Source organism: Neofelis nebulosa, chromosome 13, assembly GCF_028018385.1.
Source record: "Neofelis nebulosa isolate mNeoNeb1 chromosome 13, mNeoNeb1.pri, whole genome shotgun sequence".
NCBI lineage: Eukaryota > Metazoa > Chordata > Mammalia > Carnivora > Felidae > Neofelis > Neofelis nebulosa.
This window is the reverse complement of record NC_080794.1, coordinates 4,050,125-4,070,896: the sequence shown is the minus strand read 5'-3', so window position 1 is coordinate 4,070,896 and position 20,772 is coordinate 4,050,125. Positions and strand designations below refer to the sequence as shown.

Sequence of the window (20,772 nt, the reverse complement as noted above, 5' to 3'; positions counted from 1 at the left end):
CACACTCACCACCCCTATCTCGGGCCTACGTTTCAGATGACTGTATATTTTCACTGTCACAAAGAGGTAGAAACACTTGTTTGTGCAAGGCGTATTTCAGTTCTTGGGGTGTTCTGAGAGAAAGGATATTTCCTTGGGACAGAGTCGTAATATTGACCAGCCAGTGGTAAGGGAAGCCATGCAGAATTTTATAACTTGGCTTACACTCAGCTAGTTTGCTTTCTGGAAAGATTAAATCAGTTGGGAGCAACAAGATATCTGTGTACCAGCTACGCCAGAGACCTAAAAATTGTGTGACTTTTTTCAGTTTCTTGTTTAATCTTTAAAAGCACTTTTAAGGGGCGCCTGGGTGGCGCAGTCGGTTAAGCGTCCGACTTCAGCCAGGTCACGATCTCGCGGTCCGTGAGTTCGAGCCCCGCGTCAGGCTCTGGGCTGATGGCTCGGAGCCTGGAGCCTGTTTCTGATTCTGTGTCTCCCTCTCTCTCTGCCCCTCCCCCGTTCATGCTCTGTCTCTCTCTGTCCCAAAAATAAATAAAAAATGTTGAAAAAAAAAAGAAAAAAAAAGAATTAAAAGCACTTTTAAGAACACAAATGAAAACGTAAACCTAAATAAAATAGGCAATTCCATTTAACCAGAGTACTATATGGAAAAAAGTGAATTTGTCTTACTGTGAATGATTTACTTCGTAAGTATTTCTGGGGGTATGAACTTATTATTTTCTTTACTATCAGACCCCCAGCCTGGCCTGTCTGGGACCACGAGTATCAAAGTCGCAGGAGGGAACTGGGGAGCACGTGGCAGTCGTCAGGGGCAGAATGACGACCCTGAGCCCCCCAAACAGCCACGGTCCCGGGAAGCCAGAGAGGCAAATGGTGGAACAGTGGCCACAGCCAAGCCAGCCCACAGCTCAAGTTATCAGCTAAAAGTGAAGGGCTCCGACTAGACTTTTATGTGTGCTTATTCCATGCCTAAAGTTTCAAAATCCCTTAGCAGTCTCGTGGCACTCGACTGTGTGTCCCCAGGGAGGAAGTCACAGGCTGGCGGCCAGGACAAGATGTCTAGACTGCCTGACGCGCCCTGCAGCCCAGCCCTTCTCTACTGGGGCGTGCCCTGGGCAGGAGCTGTCCCTGCCCTGGTGCCAGACGTTCCCACCCCAGGGCCCAGGGCTCCAGGCTTCTCCGGGGTGTCCTAACTGGCCTCTCTGGGGCTCGCCCACTCGAGCGCCTGTCTACAGAGCACCAGATCGGCGCCCTCAGGATCTTCCACCATCCTGGGCCTGAAACAGCATCTGCCGGCTGACAGCCAGCCCAGTGGATCGGGAACCCGCTACGCCTCGTGATCCCAGCGCCTCGGGACCAGCCTGGGCATCTGAGCTGGTGGGTGTCCGTGACAGATTTCCAGCTGGCTCTGGCCCCGGGGCCCTGGCACGCACAAATCAGACTGCCGAGGTGAGGCCCTTCCCCAGGTTCTGCCTCCCATCACCCCACTCGCCTTCTCACCAGAAACAATCAGAACTATCCCTACGTCTGCCCCTCCTAGCGGCCCGGGACTAACACACTTTACAGGGAACTCCGCGTTCAGTCCTAGAAACTTTGTGTAGCAGGTCTCTGCAGCCCTGTTTTAGGATGAGGAACAGTGAGACAAAGTCACTGGGCTCCCAAGTGAGAGCCGGGTGTCAACCCCAAGACCACCTGATGCCAAAGCTCCCCTCCATACCCCACGTGCAATACCACCCACACATCTTCTCAGTGTGAATAAGGAAGGAAATCGAAGAAAGGAACCAAAGGAAATGGAAGGAAAGAACGGAAGAAATCCATCTAACTGTAAGGAAAATACTTTTGCCTCCAATGAGAACCAAGGGCACTGTACTTTCTAGGGGCTACAGAGGCAGAGCCCCAGACCTGTCTTGGGAGTAATCATTACTCTCAATTACTCCAAAAGAATGACACACTCAGGGTCTCAGAACAAATAACACCACCAACAGCCTTTTATCCAGGATACAGAGTGGCCTGCTTTGGCAGGCGGTTAAGAGGTGGCCTGCAGGGGAAGGGCCCTCCGCCCTCCACCTCTCTCCCTCGCACTCAGCGAGAGAGGACCAGGTCCCCCCACGTGCTAACTCCTGCCACTTCCTTATCAGCTGTGTTTCTACTAACTACGTTTTTAAAAACTCCTCTTGCTTAGTAAAATCCTCAGTCAATATTTAAATTTGATTCAAGCTTAGGATCTTTTTTTTTTTTTTTTTGATTTATTTATTTATTTTGAGAGAAAGAAAGCATGAGCAGGGGTGAGGCAGAGAAAGGGAGAGAGTGAATCCCAAACAGGTTCTGCACTGTTAGCACAGGGGCTTCTACTCTTGAGCTAGGAGATCATGACCTGAGCTGAAATCAAAAGTCAGACGCTCAACCGCCTGAGCCACCCGGGTGCCCCATCAGGTTTAGTATCCTTGCGGTCTGACATCCTTTTATTAGAAATTACCTAAGAGAGAGAAAGCTGAATAATTTGGCTACAGTGGGACAGTGATGACTTCTTTTGTAACTTATGAGAAGACTGGACAGAAGTAAAGAAGGGCAGAGGTGATGAGGACAAATCAACCATTATGGCTTTTGTAATTCAGCTTTCGAATGAACAATGATCGTATGCTTAATTACTGCTCACCTTGGTACAGAAAATATTTCAAAAGGCAGCAGTTAAATTGGCTTCCCAGTCAAAGTCTGGAGTGAAAATTATTATTTTCAGATAATCCAATAAAGTCAAAAGAAATCAGAATTAACTAGGAGAAATTTTGATGAGGAGGATGTGCACGGCCTTAACATGTCTCCCCACTCGACGCGAATTAATTTCAAAAGAAAAAAGAGTAAATACACATTGGGAGTTTGGACGATTCTTTGCTCAGGTAACCAAAACCAACATCATGAAACACGGCGCGCCTCGAGAGCAGACGCCCAAGAAAGGCACGGCACCAGTCGTGCAGTCTTCCGACTGAAGCCGTCACAAAGAAACACCAGAAAAGCTCCAAAGAGGAATGTCCTGTGAAAGTAGGACCTTTTCTCTGAAAATGCCAATGTCATACATGACGAAGGATGAGCTGAGAAGACGTTCCAGATTAAAGGAGCTCGTGGAGATATGACAACTAAATGTAATACCGGACCCTGGCCCAGACGGAAAAAGGTTACAAAGGACAGCCCTAAGGCAACTGACGAAACGGCAGAGGAATGCAGATTATTAGTATTTTCTTGTAAAATTTACTTAGGTTGAGAACTATACTGATGATACAAGACTATGTCCTTATTCTCAGGAAAACTGTACTGAACGTTTAGAAGCGAAGCCCCCTGATGACTGCAACATACTCTCAAATGGTTCCCCCCACAAGTTTATGTGTTTGTACGAACACACATGGGCACACACGTGGGGAGAGAGGGTGAGCGCACACAGGGCAAATGTTAACGACAGGTGATTCTGGATAACAAGTATATAGGTGGTCCTGCATTATTCTTATCCCGGTCATTTTCTCTACGAGGAACATTACATCCCAATACAATTGACAAAAATTAGAATCAATACAAAAAAAAGAGAACACTCACACTCAGATTTTCTCAGTCTAAGCGTCAAGCAAGGCACAACCCACCACGGGTGAGCTTCCTTCCGAAGGAGGCAGGGCCTCGGACTGACGCGTGCCAGACGACAAGGCCAGTGGCGAGGGCTGCAAACAGGGCAAGGCGGATGGGTGAAAGGCAGAAAGGCAACAGTCTACATAACTTCTGCCCCAGGCCTGCTCAGGGAGCACTCTGCCGTGCCTCTTGGGAGCGGGTGGCAGGAAGGAACTGCACGGAGGCAGAGAAGCCCAAGGCAGCCCAAGGGGCCCGCTCGGCACCTACGTCACAGAGGCTCACCAAGACCGGCAGTGACAAGTAACCGAGTGTCAGACCCTGCCTGGGGGGATCAGGGTGGCTGGCGGGGAAGGTCACAGAGAAGACGCGACTGCCAGTTGACCCATGAGCTGGACGCAAGTGGTGGGAGGCTCCTCACCCCATCCCGTCCTTGGGATGAGCCCTCCACTTGCCTTTCTCGCTCCCAGAGGCCGCTCCAAGGACGCAGCCCTGAGACACTGATGTGGTGTCCACAACACCTGCACAATATACCCGCCTGAACCCAGTTAAGGCGTCTCTCTCTCTCTCTCTCTCTCTCTCTCGCAACTCTTAAGATCTGGCAGGTGGGAGCAGGGACCCTTTCATGTTGCCGGTCCAGGGCAGGCCCTGCACAGAAGTTCCCTCTGCCGATTACAACTGCCCACCTACCAGCCTCGGATGAGCGCCTGCCTCTTTTTGGGTCTCCCTCTGCCCTCCCAACGAAGGGGGCCGGTTTCACACCTCCCCTGGGGGCCCCTGACAGGGATGCGGCCCCACAGAGATCACCAGGAAGGGCTGCCATGACAAATCCTACAAGGCAAACCGCAGAGCCGACCTCACACTGAACCTCCAGCTCCTTTTCTGATTTTGATTCACTGCAGCCATGTTTTCACTGACGATTTTAAAATTAATTTTTATGTTTGCGCCAGACAGCTTTTTATTTCTCTGGTGATCTTGCAGTGCATATGTATGATCATGAGGTACAGAAATAGAAAGTGAGGAGGAACAAAGAAAAAATGTCACATTTGCTAACAATGGAGGAAATTCAAAAGCAAGGCTTGGGCTCCTGTCAACCTTTCAGGAACGGATCCTGACTAGAAATTGATTCTTCTAAATTCTCTCTAAAGCCTCCTGGCCTGAAATACTAAGTGGCAATTCCAGGTCAAGTGGTACCAAAATAACCTTTCCCCAGACAGGAATCCTCTGACCTTCAAAGGTAGTTTCAAAGATCTGAAGCAGAATTTCATTTCAGAATCAAAAGCAGATCCTGCTTTTGAAAACAAATCTACACCAAAAGCCTCACTTTGATCAAAACAGGTTCGACTATGATTTTCATTGGGTGTTCTGGTTCTAGCTTCTTAGACCTTTCGTGGATCTTAATTACAAAGAACATGGTGCAGCCTAGAAAACCAGGCTTTGAGTAGATGTTGTCTGTTATTTAAAACCTTAGAATCTATTACCCTTTTGTGTGAGTAGGAGATATATTGGGAGCCAATAAAATGCTACATCCTACATTGCAACAAATTCTAATAAAGCATTCAGTGTGGCTGTCAAAGAGACCATTATGGAAAAGGCCAGCATTAGCCTGTTAGCTGTGATCAATAAAAAACTGGCAAAAAAATCCTAACTACAGAAGCATCGGAAAACAGAAGAAACCTCTAAATAACCTTACCAAAAAACAAAGTTTTTTTTTTAAACTAATGGAAATGGAAATCCAGAGATACCAGGTTTTCAGCTCTGGGGAGTAAACGTTGTCTGAAAACTTAAGATATTCTTTTCTATCCAAATGACTCATTTTATATAGTTCTAATCACTCCATATAAGACTTAAAAAAATTTTTTTTTTAATATTTATTTTTGAGAGAGAGAAAGAGACAGAGTGCGAGTGGGGGAGGGGCAGAGACAGCAGGAAACAAAGAATCCGAAACAGGCTCCAGGCTCGGAGCTGTCAGCACAGAGCCCGACGCGGGGCTCGAACTCATGGACCGCGAGACTGTGACCTGAGCCGAAGTCGGACGCTCAACCGATGGAGCCACCCAGGTGCCCCCATATGAGACTTTTTGCGACGGGTAATAGTCTTATTTCCACCATTCATGCTAGCTCTACCACTAATAAGCTGTGTGCCTTGGGGGAATTTAAATTTCTGTCCTCTGTCTTAGTTTCCTCGTCTGTAAAACAGGAACAGAGTATTACTCTGGGGAGTAAATGAGTTAGTGGCTGGTGCAGAGCTTGTGCTCGGTAACTGTTAACTACTTCCTCCACCACCACCACCATGACCATCAACACTACTAGGATTCAGAAAAATGGACAGACAAGAATGGATAAGACAACTTTTTAAACGATAAGACAGCATGGCAACTAAAACAGTGTGGTACTGATGTAAGGCTCAAACAGGCAAAAGAACAGATAACTGTAAAACATTACACACACACACACATTTCTTAATATAATTAACAAGGCATAATAAATGAATGACAACTGGGTTATTTAACAAATGGCTTCGGTAAACCGGCTAAGCATTCGGAAGAAAAGCAATTGAGAGTCTCATTGTATTTTACACTCAAAGTAAATCCAGATGGATTAAAAACATAAATGTTTAAAAAAAAAAAAAAGGTACTACAGAAGAAACAAATTCCAAATTAACTCGGAAAACGGACAGACTTTCTCAATATGAAAAGAATGAAGGAAAGATAGATCACCAAAGTGAAAAACTGAGAAAAACGCAATCGATAAATATAAAAAGGTCATCTGCCTTATGAAAGATATTTTTAAGGCAAAAGGAAAAAAATGGTTACAGGAATAAACAAAAACAATTAGATTAAAAAAGTACACAATAAACTAACAAACATTTGACCTCATTAGCAACTTAACAACATGAATCTAAGCAAAGAAGTGTTGGAAAGAAGGATGGAAAACTGAAGACCAGAAGAGTGCCAGGTGTTGGCGAAGGAGCAAGGAGACCAACACTCCCACGTGCTGGGGTGTGTGTGTGTGTGTGTGTGTGTGTACGCACATGCACAAAGGGCCACAAGTGTCACGGGAACACCCCAGCAGCACGCAGAGAGCCCCAGAAGTTCACAACCCCCCAATCCAGGGCCTCCACCCTCAGATCCTCCCCCAGGGAAACCACCAGGGCTGGAGAGAAGGCTGGTGTACAAAGGGTTAACATCTGACACTTGAGGGGATAATGCTGAAGTCAAAGGTGAAAATCCACACTATGAAATACTGCACAATCATTAAATGATCACAGTTGTGAAGGTGATCCTGTTGGAAGGCCATTCCCATGTCACTCAGTCATAATAAGGGGAAAAACCCAATCGTACAAAACGATACGAAGTATTTTCCCCCATTATGGAATGATGGAACAAATCAAGTAGAAAGAAGGAAGAAACGAAATACACTAACAGTGGTTAACCCAGTGAGAAGATTAGGAGTTATTCCTATTTTCTTCTTTATTTTTTTTAGGTTTTTTTTTTTTTTTTTAATTTTTTTTTTAATGTTTATTTATTTTTTACTTTTGAGAGAGACAGAGCATGAGCAGGAGAGGGACAAAGAGTAAGAGAGGGAGCCATAGATTCTGAAGCAGGCTCCGGGCTCTGAGCTGTCAGCACAGAGCCCGACGCGGGGCTCGAACCCACAAGCTGTGAGATCATGACCTGAAATGAAGTCGAACGCTCAACCGACTGAGCCACCCAGGCGCCCCTTTTTAGGTTTATTTTTACTTATTTTTTGAGAGAGAGCGAGAGAGCGTGGCCGTGCAAGCAGGGGAGGGGCAGAGAGACAGGGAGAGAAAGAATCCCAAGCAGGCACTGTGCTGTAAGCCCCGAGCCCAATGCGGGGCTCGAACTAACCAACCATGAGATCATGACCCCAGCTGAACTAAAGAGACGCTTAACTGACCGAGCCAACCAGGTGCCCCTTCTTCATTTCTGTTTCATATTTTTTACAAATCTGCTAGCTTGAGTAGGGAGAACGTTAAAACTCAGGAAAACAATAAACATGGTCAAATAAGGGAAAGAAGTCACCGGTGGAATGACAAAAAGAATCAACGATATTCAACCCTACATAGGACTTTCTAAAACCCTTACTGAGTCTACAGTGTTTCCCGGTCCTACTGTATTCTCCTTTATTAACCACGTGTGCCCATGAGAGTCCATCAGTCTCCACTCCGGCCTAAGGAAATGAAGCAAGCCGGGGCCGGGGTCACATCTGTGCCTCCCCCTCCAGCCCTGCCCCGGCCTCCAGCAGCTCCTAGGCTCCAGCTCGGTTCTTACCTCCCTGCTCAGAGCAGGCACACCCCTACCAGCCCCGAGGATTATTTCCCTTATGTTTTTCATTAGACACAACTCAAAAATATTTGTCATCCACAGTGAAATTTCTTACATGTAGGAGGCACTTCATAGATAATTCTTAATGTACAGTGAGAGTTAGTGTTTTCTGACATCCCGGGCACTATAAACTAACGGGCTATCTATATCAAGGTTTCCACCTGCCTAAATGTGCTTTCTAAAGCTTTCAGGTTATGTTAGTTGCCCATACTATCTCTTTATATTCTTATTTCTGTCGTGTAATTACCTTTGTACTTTTTTTCTTTTGTTCTTTTTTTTTTTTTTGAGACAGAGAGAGACAGAGCATGAATGGGGGAGGGTCAGAGAGAGAGGGAGACACAGAATCTGAAACAGGCTCCAGGCTCCGAGCTGTCAGCACAGAGCCCGACGCGGGGCTCGAACTTACAGACCGTGAGATCATGACCTGAGCCGAAGTTGGAAGCTCAACCGACTAAGCCACCCAGGTGCCCCATCTTTCATTCTTTTTTTTAAGTCTGAAGGCAAAACACTAATTCCTTTTTCTTTCTTCATCCCAACAAAACATATATATGAGATGGGAGAAAAATCTGTACTTCAGAAAAAAAAAATCTGTGACCTCGACTAGGTAAGAACCTGCAGCCTGGGAAGTCTTCCCAAAACAAAGATGTCTGGGTTTGGTAATCAAAGTATCAAAAATTGGGAGATGTCTGCTTTCCTTTGTTTTTTAATTAAAAAAGAGAGACTCAAGCTCTTACTCCAGTCAGCGTATGACTTCTTATATAATCTTGCAGACAGACGCCAAGCACGTATGTGCGCACCGCTCTCCCAGGATTCAGTCTGTTCTAAGCAAGGTTAAGTAAAAATCAATTCTCTGTATTGATCCAGTGCCCAAAGCCAGAGTCTTCAACAGGAATTTCATTTGAAGTGCGTCACTTGCCCTTTGATCATTTAAGTAGAGGGTATGCATCTGGTGGGAAAAGAACTAGAGAGAAAAATATCCTGTTCTCTGACTGCTCCCACCAACACAGTGGCCACAACAGACCCAGGACGGGACGGAGGGAAGGTTCCAAAAGGCAGGAGGTGAGGGGAGCCAGCGAGGGGGAGGAAGCCCAGGAGAAGGCGGGTCTTGAGGAGCAGCAGCCCCCTAGCAAACCAGAGCGCAGGACCCCACCAGCCCTCTGAAATCAGAACTACCCTCCGCAGGCTAGAGTTAAAATTTTCAGCAGCCTCGGCCAACTACCAAAGCCCCCAACTGCACATTTTAGCCAAGCCCCAAATGTCAAAACAGAGCAGACAGGCAAAGAGAAGAGTGCACCAACCAAAGAAAACCGCCAGGGCTGAGAGCCAAAGGCTGGCATGGCACCGGCCCCAGCACGTGTGGGGGACACGTGGCTGGGGAACGGTGACAGGAGGTCGGAGGTTAGTGGGCCAGATGGCAAAAAGCCCACCAGGCCAAGCGAAAGACCCTGGATTCTCCTGCTGGCATAACAGATGCCTCTGGAAGGTTCAGACCTGCCTCGGGAGCCCAAGTCTGCACCATCCAATTTCCTTAAAAGTACATCAAAGCAGTAAGTCTATCACAAATTAAATGAAACTCACAGTCTACTAGGCCCTGATCCTGTGGTCCCACCCCTCCCTCCCCCCTTACCAACCACACCTTCTTCTTTACCTACCTACTCCCACCCCAGGGCAGTGGGGCCTCAGTTTATCTCTTTCCATCATCTGTAGTATTCTCCATAGAACCTCCCACCCCGCCCCCCCAACGGGCCTGTAGTCTCCCTCTGAAGTGACGGTGCCTCCCCATCTTCCATTTCAGTCACACGTCACCTCCCCAGAGCTCCATCCTGGTCACCTGATCTAGTCAGCTCCTGGCACCTCTCACAGCACCCCACTTGTCTCCTTCACGGTGTTTATGACAACTGTCCACTTGCTTGTTCAATGTCTACACTTCCCACTCGACTGAGTCTGGAGAAAGGAGAAAACATGTCTGTTTTGTTCACAAGTGTATACCTAGGATTTGATAAATATTTGATGAATGAATTTAAAAAAGTAATATATACTCCAAAGGCAAAAATTGGTTTGACTAAATTGACCAATCTTTTCCTGGCCAAAAAAAAAAGGAGGGGGGGGGGTGCGCGAGGGAACTTAAATAACTAACATAAGGCGTGAAGAGAAGGGAAAACACACTGATCTCACAAAATAAATAAGATTATAAGGGAATATACGAACAACTGTATACCCACAAATTAGGTAAGTAAAACAAGTTACTAAATGACACAGATTACCACAACTGACTCAACAAGAAATAAAAACTCAGCACCTCTATACACGTAGAGACTGAATTCGTAATTAAAGAGCTTCCCCTGAAGAAAAGCCCAGGCCACAGGGCTTCACTGGTAAAGTATATCAAACATCCAAAGAAAAAATTAATACCACTATTTCACAAACTCTTCTAAAACTCAGAAGAGGAAGGAACACATCCCAACTTATTCTGAGGTCAGTTTTATTCTGATACCAAACTCAGACAAAGATATCACAAGAAAGCTACAGACCACACCCCTAATGAATACAGACGTGGAAACCGGCAACAAATTATTTGCAAACATATAAAAATCCATCAACATATAAAAGGATTTGCATATAATCCTTTTGAATCCATCAACATATAAAAACAATCACACATCGTGACCAAGAGGGATTTATTTCAAGAACCAAGGCTGGTTTAGCATTCAAAAATCAATTAACATAATACACTCTATTAATACGATAAAGGATAAAAACCACATCATCACCTCTGTAGATGCAGAAAAAGGATCTGACAAAACCCAATACTTCTTCGTTGTAAAACACTCAACAAACTAGGAATAAAAAGGGACTTCCTCGACCCGGTAATGGCCATCTGCAAGTAACCCACAGCCAACATCATACTTTATGGTAAAAGATCAAATGCTTTCTCCCTACAGTCAGGAACAAGATGAATATGTCCCATTCAACGGTGAACTGAAGGTTCTAACCAGGGCAATTAGGCAAGAAAATGAAATAAAAGGCATCCAAAGTAGAAATGAAAAAGTAAAACCATCTCTATTTGTAGATGACATAATTTTCCACAAAGAAAATTCTAAGGAATTCACTGGAAAACTCAGAACCAATAAACAAATTCAGCAAGGTGACAGGATACAAAACCGATGAATAAACGAAAATCACTTGTACTTCTGTACATTAGTAATAATTCCAAAAATGAAATTAAGAAAACGGTTCCATTTACAATAGCACCCCAAAGTGTAGAATACTAAGATATAAAATTTTTTAAAAAGAAGTATAAGACATGTAGGCTAGAAACTACAAAACAATATAGGTAAATGGAAAGAGATCTCATGTGGATGGATCAAAAGACTTAATATTATTAAGGTGGCAATACTCCCCAAATTCATCTACAGATTCAATACAACCCGATCAAAATCCAAACTTCAGTAAGACAGAGTACTCCTGACCTAAGAATAGACAGAACTGGCATAAGGATAAACGGAATCGAATTTGGAGTCCAAGGTTAATCCCTACATTCATGGTTAACTGACTTCAACAAGAGTGTCAAGACAATTAAATGGAAAGAGAACAGTCTTCAACAAATGGTACTGAAACGACTGGATATTTATATGCAAAAGGAGGAATTTGGATAACACCATATACAAAAATTACTTTGGACTACACGCCTGTATGTAACAGTAAAACTACAGAACTCCTAGAAGAACACATAGGAGTTAAACTTAAACTTGACGAAATTATGTCAGGCAAAGTCTTCTTTGCTACAATACCAAAAGCACATACAACGTAAGAAAAACAGATAAACTGGACTTCTCAAAAACATTCATATTTCAAATGACACCATAAAGAAAGGGAAGATATCTACAGAATGAAAGAATACACTTGCAAATCATATAACTGATAACAGACTGGTATCCAGAACTTATAAAAAAGTCTTAGGGGCGCCTGGGTGGCTCAGCTGGTTGAATGGACGTCTGACTTCAGCTCAGGTCATGGTCTCACTGCTCGTGAGTTCAAGCACCACATCGAGCTCTGTGCTGGCAGCTCAGAGCCCGGAGCCTGCTTCAGATTCTGTGTCTCCCCTTCTCTCTGCCCCTCCCCAACTTGTGCTCTGTCTCTCTCTCTCTCTCTCTCAAAAATAAACACTTAAAAATTTTTTTTAAAAAATCTTAGGGGCACCTGGGTGGCTCCGTCGGCTCAGGTCATGATCTAATGGTTTGTGAGTTTGAGCCCTGAGTCAGGCTCTCTGCTGATAGTGTGGAGCCTGCTTGGGATTCTCTCTCTGCCTCTCCCTAACATGTGTGCATGCTCTCTCTCTCAAAATAAACTTAAAAAAAAAAAAAAATCGCCCAACTCAGTAGTAAAAAGAGAACTAAGCCAATTTACAAATGGGCAAAGCAAATGAATAAACATATCTCAAAAAAAAAAAAGATACACAGATGGCCAATAAGGACATGAAAAGATGCTCATCATCACTAGTCATCAGGGAAATACAAATCAAAATCACAATATGACAACGCTTCACACCTACTAGAATGGATGAAATTAAAAAAGACCATAAGTGGTGTTGACAAAGATGTGAAGAAACTGGAATCCTCACCCACTGCTGGTGGAAATGTGAAGCTGGCCAGGAAAAGTCTGCTAATTCCTCAAAAAGATTTATACAGAATTACCACCTGACCTGGCATCTCCAGTCCTAAGTGTGTGCCCAAGAGAAGTGAAAACAGACATCTACCCAAACACTTGTACATGAATGTTCAGAGCAGCATTATTCACAATAACCAAAAAGTGGAAGCATCAACAGATGGGCAGATCAACCGAATGTGGTATATCCACATAATGGACTATTATTTGACCATGAAAAGGAACGAGATGTGCTACAGTGTGGATAAACCTTGAAAACATTATGCTAAGTTAAATAAGCTAGTTACAAAACACCACATATTATAGGATTCCCTTCTCACGAAATGCCCAGAACAGGCAAACTGACAGGCAAAGAAAGGTAGGGCAGGGGTTGCCAGGGGCTGGGAGAGACACAGGAATGAAGAATGACTGCTTAATGGGTGTGGGGTTTCCTTCTGAAACGATGGAAATGTTCTAAAATTAGATTGTGATGACTGGCTGCACGATCGTATGAATATACTAGAAAAAGATGAATTGTGTATTTTATTTCCTTTCTTTTTTTTTATTTTAATGTTTATTTTTGAGAGAGAGAGAGAGAGAGAGACAGCACAAGCAGAGGAGAGGCACAGAAAGAGGGAGACACAGAATCCGAAGCAGGCTCCAGGCTCTGAGCTGTCAGCACAGAGCCCAACACGGGGCACGAACCCATGGACCACATGATCATGACCTGAGCCGAAGTCGGATGTTTAACTGACTGAGCCACCCAGGCGCCCCGTGAATTGTATATTTTAAATGAGTGAAGTGTATGGTATATGAATTATATCTCAATACACTGTTTAAAAAACAAAAACAAAAAAACAAAACAAAACAAAACAAAATAAAAAACAAATAATACAGTGATATACGGTATATCACAGATGGTCCCGGACTTACGATGGTTCAACTTATGATTTTCCAACTTTATGGTGGTGTGAAAGCAATATGGATGCACCAGAAACCATGGGTCAAAAAAATGGGTTTTTTTGAGAGATAGCGAGCACCTGTGCGCCAAGCTGGGGAGGACCAGAGGGAGAAGGAGAGAGAGAATCCCGAGCAGGGTCCATGCCTGGCAGAGCCCAATGCAGGGCCTGATGTCACAACTGTGAAATAATGACCTGAGCTGAAATCCAAAGTAAGATGCTTTAACTGGCTGAGCCACCCAGGCACCCCCAGAGGTCAACTTTTAAATTCTGACTTTTTCCTGGGCCAGCGGTGGCATGCAGGATCCTCTCTCCCGATGCTGGGCAGGAGAAGCCAGTCCCACCCCCCAGGCAACCACAGGCTCATGAAGGTAAACAACCAATACACTGACAACCATTCTGCACCCACGCAGCCATTATGTATTTCCCTTTCTGTACAATATTCAACATATTACATGAGATATTCAACATTTTATTACAAAATAGGCTTTGTGTTACCTGATCTTGCCAACCGTAGGCTGAGGTGAAGAGTTCTGAACATGTTTAAGGTCAGCTGGTTAGTAGGTTAGATGTATTACATGTGTTTTCCACTTACCATACTTTCAACTTATGATGGGTTTATCAGGAGGTAACCCCCTCGTAAGCTGAGGAAGACGTGTAATATGGTAATATTTCTATAATGACATCTTCCCTTCCTAAGTGTTTGTTGTGCTGTGAAAACAGGGTTAAGATATAAATAGGAGGAAGGCAAAGGAAAAACTTAACCTTGGGAGCCTTGGGAGCTGGGCACCAGAGTTCTCCCAGTATAAAATATTTCCATGGGCTAAATTTGGGTGAGGAGGAATTTATTTGTAGTTCATAGTGACATCAAATTACGGTGCATATCTTCTTTACAGCTCAGTCACTTGAAAACTTTTAAACTGTAAAATGCAAAACTGGCCGCTCCTTAGGAGCAAAACCACTCTGTTCCCAGGAGCACGAAGAAGAGATGGGCTCAAGAAGCAGAAATCACACACTTACGTTCCTCAAGACCGGAAGTGCCAACTGCTCGAAGGAAGTCAGATCCACCACATACTGCCCAACTCGGCACTCACGTTTTCCAGGTGGAGGCTCTGAGCTGAATAAAGAAAGAGTGCATTTGTTGAAAAGACCCCTGTATTGATTTCTGGTTTGCAGCTACGCCACTGAGCCTCTGGCCCTTCGACATATGCTAAATCACCCTGAGACATCACCTACACAAAACGCGGTAGTATGCAAAACTAACCTGATGCCGTGCCGTCTCCTGAGAACAGGGTTTCCAACGTATGCCCACCACGCCACCGCCACCAGCCCTGGAAGTTACCTGGGGGTGCCGATCCCCAAGCTACAGGGAGGCAGCGCCCCAACTATCTTGGAAAAGTAGCACAAGAAACAGGATGACGAATTACAAAATGATAAAAATTTAGTACTCAGTGGAGTAAGTTTTAAGTGAAATATGCTATCTTTGTACTTTGTTTTTCATATCGTGGTTTCAAAGTCTGTTTTCTTTCTTTGAGAAATCCGCAAAGGCCCAAGATTCTTCAAGATAGGGATCAGAGATTATTTGGCTCGATCCTGTGCCCAGGGAGAATAAAACATCATAGAAATGAAATGTCAGTACCCAATTCTAGACAAAACTCCCCGCGTGCCGGATAAGGTGACAACGTCGAATCCTATTCTTCTCCCTGCCTGTCTGACTTCTTCTGTGTAAAATCCATCAATAGGCACACCAGAGGATTTTAAAACCTCACTGGCTTTCTGGATCAATGTTGTTTTCCCAACTCCTGAAAGAAAAACAAAAAAACAACAAAAAATCCATTAGGAACCACCCCCTTGCTGGAGGGAACAGCACACAGGGCCTGAGAGCAATCACAGTGGGGCAGAGAAATGGGCTGCAAAGGAATTTTATGAATATTAATTCACTTTCATTTTGATTGTTCCAGGTGTTAAAACTTTTCAATTTCAAGCATACTAAAAATATGAATGGCATCTTAAAGTTTTATTTTGAAATTCTGAAACATTATTAATTTTGTCACACACACCATCCCAGAACCAACTGAGCAGCTTACCGGTGACAGCCGAGTGCCATCCGCACCCTCTGAGACAAGCTTCTGGAACTAAGTTTACTCTCTTCCTTGGGTGGCCACGTTCTCACCAGGACGCAAAACTGGTCATGCTTGGGTCGAAGGCTGGGCACTTTAAACTAGGATTCCAACCTTCCCAACACTCTGGACCTACGCTTACCCGCGAAAATCCCGTCACTCCTCCATGGACTTAACATTGCTGTGTCTCCCAGAAAAGTGTCCCTTCAATACCACTAACACCACCGGAAATGGCAATCTTTAAACTTTCTCACAAGAGCGATCCGATCGGGTCGGCAGCCCCTTCTATGACCTCCTCCGCTGTTCTCACGGTTCCTCTGGCTTGCCCCCCAACGCCTTCCCCACTTACAACCTATCACCTCCACCCCCATCCACCTGGCCTGTTAACTACTCGGGTGTGTTTACAGGTACCAACAGGGAATCACCGACACCGTGGAGCCAGGCACTATTAGTAAGGACCATATAATTTAACAGGGGCCTTTGTGTGTATCCATGACTTGCTCCATAGACATCTAAGTCAATGGCATCACAGTTATCAAAAATGGGAAAAATGGGAATCCTCCGGCAAGCCTGCAATAGACTATTTTGAGATACCACAGGGTTGTAAAGTCATATTATTTCTATGGCTGCCTCCTCAGAATCATCAGGGTTCCCCAAGAAACCTTTTAAGCTTGTATGAGATAAACCATGAACTGTTAGTTAATAAACCTCTCCTCCTAATTCACACTAACAAACGATGGCGGCTGGCCTTCTGGCCCGTGAACACCAACCCAAGGGGATCCCAGCCACGTGCTCACTGGGGCTGGAAGAGAACCGTGTAGGGTTTTCATCCCAGCTCTGTGTCCCAGTACCTGCTGTTTAGCAAAGTCCCGGCAGAGCCTGTGTAATACGGGCCAGTGGCATTGGTGGATATGTAAGTTGGTACTTTTCTGAAGGGCGACTTCAACGTGCCTTCTGCAGCACACAGCAATTCTGTGTCTAGGAATTCACCTTCAGCAAGAGTCTGACGACAGTACAAAGATACGTGGAATAGGGGTTTTACGTCAGTTTTCATGATAATAGCAAAATATAGAGAGCAACCTATATGGTGACCAGTAAGGGAGTGGTGAATTACGGTATCATGTATATAACGACATAAAAATATGCAGGAATGCCATACGGGCCTTACAGAGAATACTGTTTACCTATCTTTATTAGCACAGAAAACAGACCGCAATATGGCAGTGATAAACAGAGAAAAAGCAGGTTAAGGCACAGCAGGCATATATATATAGCATTATCCTATTATGTTTTTTGTTTTAAAAAGTGAAGTGTGTGTATCTACAGGAAATGTTGAGACAGAAATGGAAAAGTTTACAGCACTTATTCTGTGTGTTGTAATTCCATGTGATTGTCACTTTCTTCTCTAAAACTTTGATTTTTTTTTTTTTCTGGTCTAATAGTAAGTGGGTATTACTCTTAACGTAAGAAAAAAAAAATACTGCATTTTGAAGAAGATAACGTGGGGCAGCTGTGATAAAAGGGGACGCTTTGTGTCCTGCATGTTGGGCAGAACACCGGTGCTGGCTCAAGCCCTTTCCTGATCAGCTCTAAAAAATCATCTTTCAGTTAATTTTTCATCTCCATCAATTAAGCTACTACCCTAGAGCTGTCTACACGAAGAGGTAACCTATGCTGAAGGAGACCCCAAAATGACGGCTCCATATCACACACAGGCAAGAAGGGCAGGTCAGAAAGCTCCAGAAACCTTTTGGTTCTACTTATCTCATAAAGCTGACCCTGAGATAAAAGATTCAAGGGCAGGAAGTTTAATTTGGAAAGTGACCCCCAAGACTCCAAGGGAAGTAACTGCATTATCACGCAAGTTACCTCCGTGGATAGCTAAGCCCACTGGGGAACTCTGGGAGACAGTTTTGGGCACGTGACTCAGTTTTCCTGCCTGAGGGCTGAGGAAGTAGAGAGTTTATCCACGGACTCCCGTCTCTCATGGGTTGGAGGCTGCTCCTGGGGGACAGGAATTCCCTGGCCCATCAGGCCTGCTCTGCACACAGGTACAGAATCTAGAGAAATCAGAGAATCAGAGAAAGCCCTCTAAGATGGGTCACAGGTTGGACAGCTGGGAAAAACATTAAGTGTCAAGGAGACGCAAGCAGAGCACTGAGCATATACAACAAAAAGTGACCTCTTTGAAAAGACACATTACCTGATGATCTGAATATGTAGACTAGATTTAGATAGCAGGCAGAGTTTGAGACTAAGTTGATGAGAGAAAGAAACTATGAAAAAAAAAACAGACAATAACTCCAAAGGGTGGGGGGGAGGACTTGTATGTAAAAGGAAAAGAAAATTATAGATTACTAACTACATGGCTCTTCTGTGATTAGTTTTTTTTGTTTTTTTTTAATTTTTTTTTTCAACGTTTATTTATTTTTGGGACAGAGAGAGACAGAGCATGAACAGGGGAGGGACAGAGAGAGAGGGAGACACAGAATCGGAAACAGGATCCAGGCTCTGAGCCATCAGCCCAGAGCCTGATGCGGGGCTCGAACTCACAGACCGTGAGATCGTGACCTGGCTAAAGTCGGACGCTTAACCGACTGCGCCACCCAGGCGCCCCTTCTGTGATTAGTTTTTACCTGTACTGGGCTAATCAAAATTACACTATAACTGCATTAGGAAGATGGAGAGAAAGAGAAGGTGAGCGGTTTTTAGAACAGGCTTAGGCAAGCTATCTTGTAGAATCATTTGTCTTTCAACTGTGTGTACATGGAACTTTTATAAAAGAAAAAAAAAAAGGGGGACAGGAAGAAGAACCAGCATTGATCTGGCCCACCTCTCTGTCCCCAGCTACCTCCAGGAGCCAGGCAGATCCTATCACAACAACAACAGATCACTTCTGTTATGAAACACATAGATGTCTTGAGGCCAGCCTGCTGAGAGAACAGCATTCCCAGGTTCAAATAAAGGACTGACGACTCAATTTTCAGAAGGCAGTCTTTTGCAGTATTAAGGAGTACTCTGGATGTTAGAAATCTCTCAAACCGGTCTCCTCACAGCGCCTCCACTGCCTGGTAAAAAGAACATTCCGGAGTCCACAATACTAAGTATGCCCTTTGCTACTTGGGCAACACATAACCACTAAAATAAAGCGAAAGAGGGTTCTAGGCCCAGAATGACAATCTTTGATACCTGAGCTCTCAGTTCACTTAAACACTAGGCACACCTTGCAAAGGAGCTGACGAAATAAATCACTTTCTCTGCTCCAATCAACCCATCTTTCTGCCTTGGCCCATCTGATGCTGCCACCACCTTCCTGAGTCACGCCGGATGCACGCGTGGGGCCTTGGGTTTAAAAAGCGTCTCCTCTAGCTTCACGTGAACGCACACTCTCCCATCGGGATCCCGTAGGGTTGAGGGATGTGCCCAAAGCCACAGACACAGGATCTGGGAGGGGCTTCCAGGAGGCACCGAGGCTTCTCGTCCCCCGGCCTCACCCTTGCAGGCAACTGGGAGGTGGGAAGTCTCATCTTCCGTTTCACTACCGTTCAGGAGAAAACCCCGCGCTTCCTCTCATTACGAATGGTAGGCCAGAGCCACCGTAGCGGCGGCACGTGTGACCATCCACAGAAACCGGGCACCTCCCCGTCAATCACGGCCGCGGCGGGCATCCTGCAATACCGTGTGCGCGCATCACTGAGCTCAAAACTGCGCCCTGACGCTTGCTGCCGTGGGACCCCCCCCGCCCCCCTTTAATGCCTTCATAAAGAAGCCCACATACTACCAAACCACAGCTCTTTTTCTTACCAGCCTTGGCCTCATTTCTAGCCCTGTCTTTTGTACTTAAAATCACGTTCTCTGGGAAGGGGTCACGGAGCCCGTAACACTCACTGGGGACTTTAGGGACCAGCTGCCAGAACCCTGGAGCCTGCCGCCCCTTCCCAAGTACACGGGGACGCCCCCTACCTCCCGCCTACCCCGGCTGCCCCCGCCCAAAAGCGGAGACCCGGGCGGGGTTACCTGGGGGCCCCGTGAGGAACACGTGCCGGGCCATTCCGGTGGGCCCGGGTGGGGGTCGCGGCCCGGGTCGGGGTCGGGGTCGCGGTCCAAGTTCCGCCCCCGGCGTGCGCCGGGCCCCGCCTCCGCCGACCGGAAGCACCACCCCCGCGGCCGCGCAGGCGCCTCAGCGCCGCCCCCCATGCCTCAGCCCTCGGCCTTGCTCGCGCATGCGCCTTGGGCGCTTGATCTCCGTACGCAGTGGAGACGTCCGCGGTCGGGAGTGGGGTGGTCAAGAGTTTTTCGGCCCCTTGTCCTTGATCGTAGATTTCCGGCTCACGGGGCGGGGGGTGGGTCTCCAAGGGAGACGTGCGTGAGAATGCCTGTTAATAAACTGCTGCTGTGCTAGGTGAGCGCCGTGGTCCAAGTCCTGCCGCTGATGTCCGGACCTGCAAGCTGAAATTACCCCAACCCTCCTGGAAGTTTGGTCTCGGAAACCTTCCGCAGAGGGAGGAGGCTTTGCTACCCATTCGAACTCTTTGCCCAGCGTCGTCTATCATAGCTGCGAGTAGAATTACCTGATCAAACGTGCTTGATGCCTGGGCTCCACTTCCAGAAAATTCGGAGTGTTTGGTCTTGGGTGTGTCCTGAGGATCTGGATCTTTTTTTTGTTTTTTTTGAACTCCAGCAATTTCCAACGTTCCCTGGGGTTGAGAACCACTTGTTTATAGACAGACCTCCCAGCCCCCATTATTGCATATGAAGACCAGAAATTGGTCTTTCTTACCTCCATACCGTAAGTGGAAACCAACGCAAGACCCCGCCGGAGGATCTCATTGCGCAAAGAATTAAGTGGCTTTCCCCCCTCTCACTTGACCACTTGAAGTGTTTCAGCCAGCGAAATGAAGTGGCAATGGCCTTGGGCCAAATTTACCTGTAAACTCTTTCAGCCTGACATGTGTACGGTCTGACTTGTGATCAATCATTCTCCATCCTGGCTGAGAAAGCAATTTCACTGAGTGCTCAACTTAATTGGTCTGTGCCCACACAGGACCTCCAGGACTCCCCTTAGCCTGCTATATACATCAGTCAGATGGCCTCA

At 45.8% G+C, this 20,772-nt stretch overlaps 1 protein-coding gene across 3 annotated transcripts in view; it reads right to left on the bottom strand.

Annotated features, from left to right (window-relative positions):
- NTPCR (nucleoside-triphosphatase, cancer-related) overlaps positions 1 to 19,843 on the bottom strand; it is a 32,571-nt gene extending 12,728 nt beyond the window's left edge. The window contains exons 1-3 of one of the 3 annotated variants that reach the window (XM_058696169.1): positions 19,695 to 19,843; positions 15,197 to 15,359; positions 14,578 to 14,674 (exon numbers count right to left, since the gene is read on the bottom strand). In XM_058696169.1, the coding sequence (XP_058552152.1) occupies positions 14,578 to 14,674; positions 15,197 to 15,359; positions 19,695 to 19,728 (294 nt within the window). In that variant the 5' untranslated portion in view covers positions 19,729 to 19,843. The remainder of the gene's footprint in view (positions 1 to 14,577; positions 14,675 to 15,196; positions 15,360 to 19,694) is intronic. The other 2 variants (XM_058696172.1, XM_058696170.1) reach the window with 2 other exon arrangements.
- Positions 19,844 to 20,772: the final 929 nt, after the last annotated feature.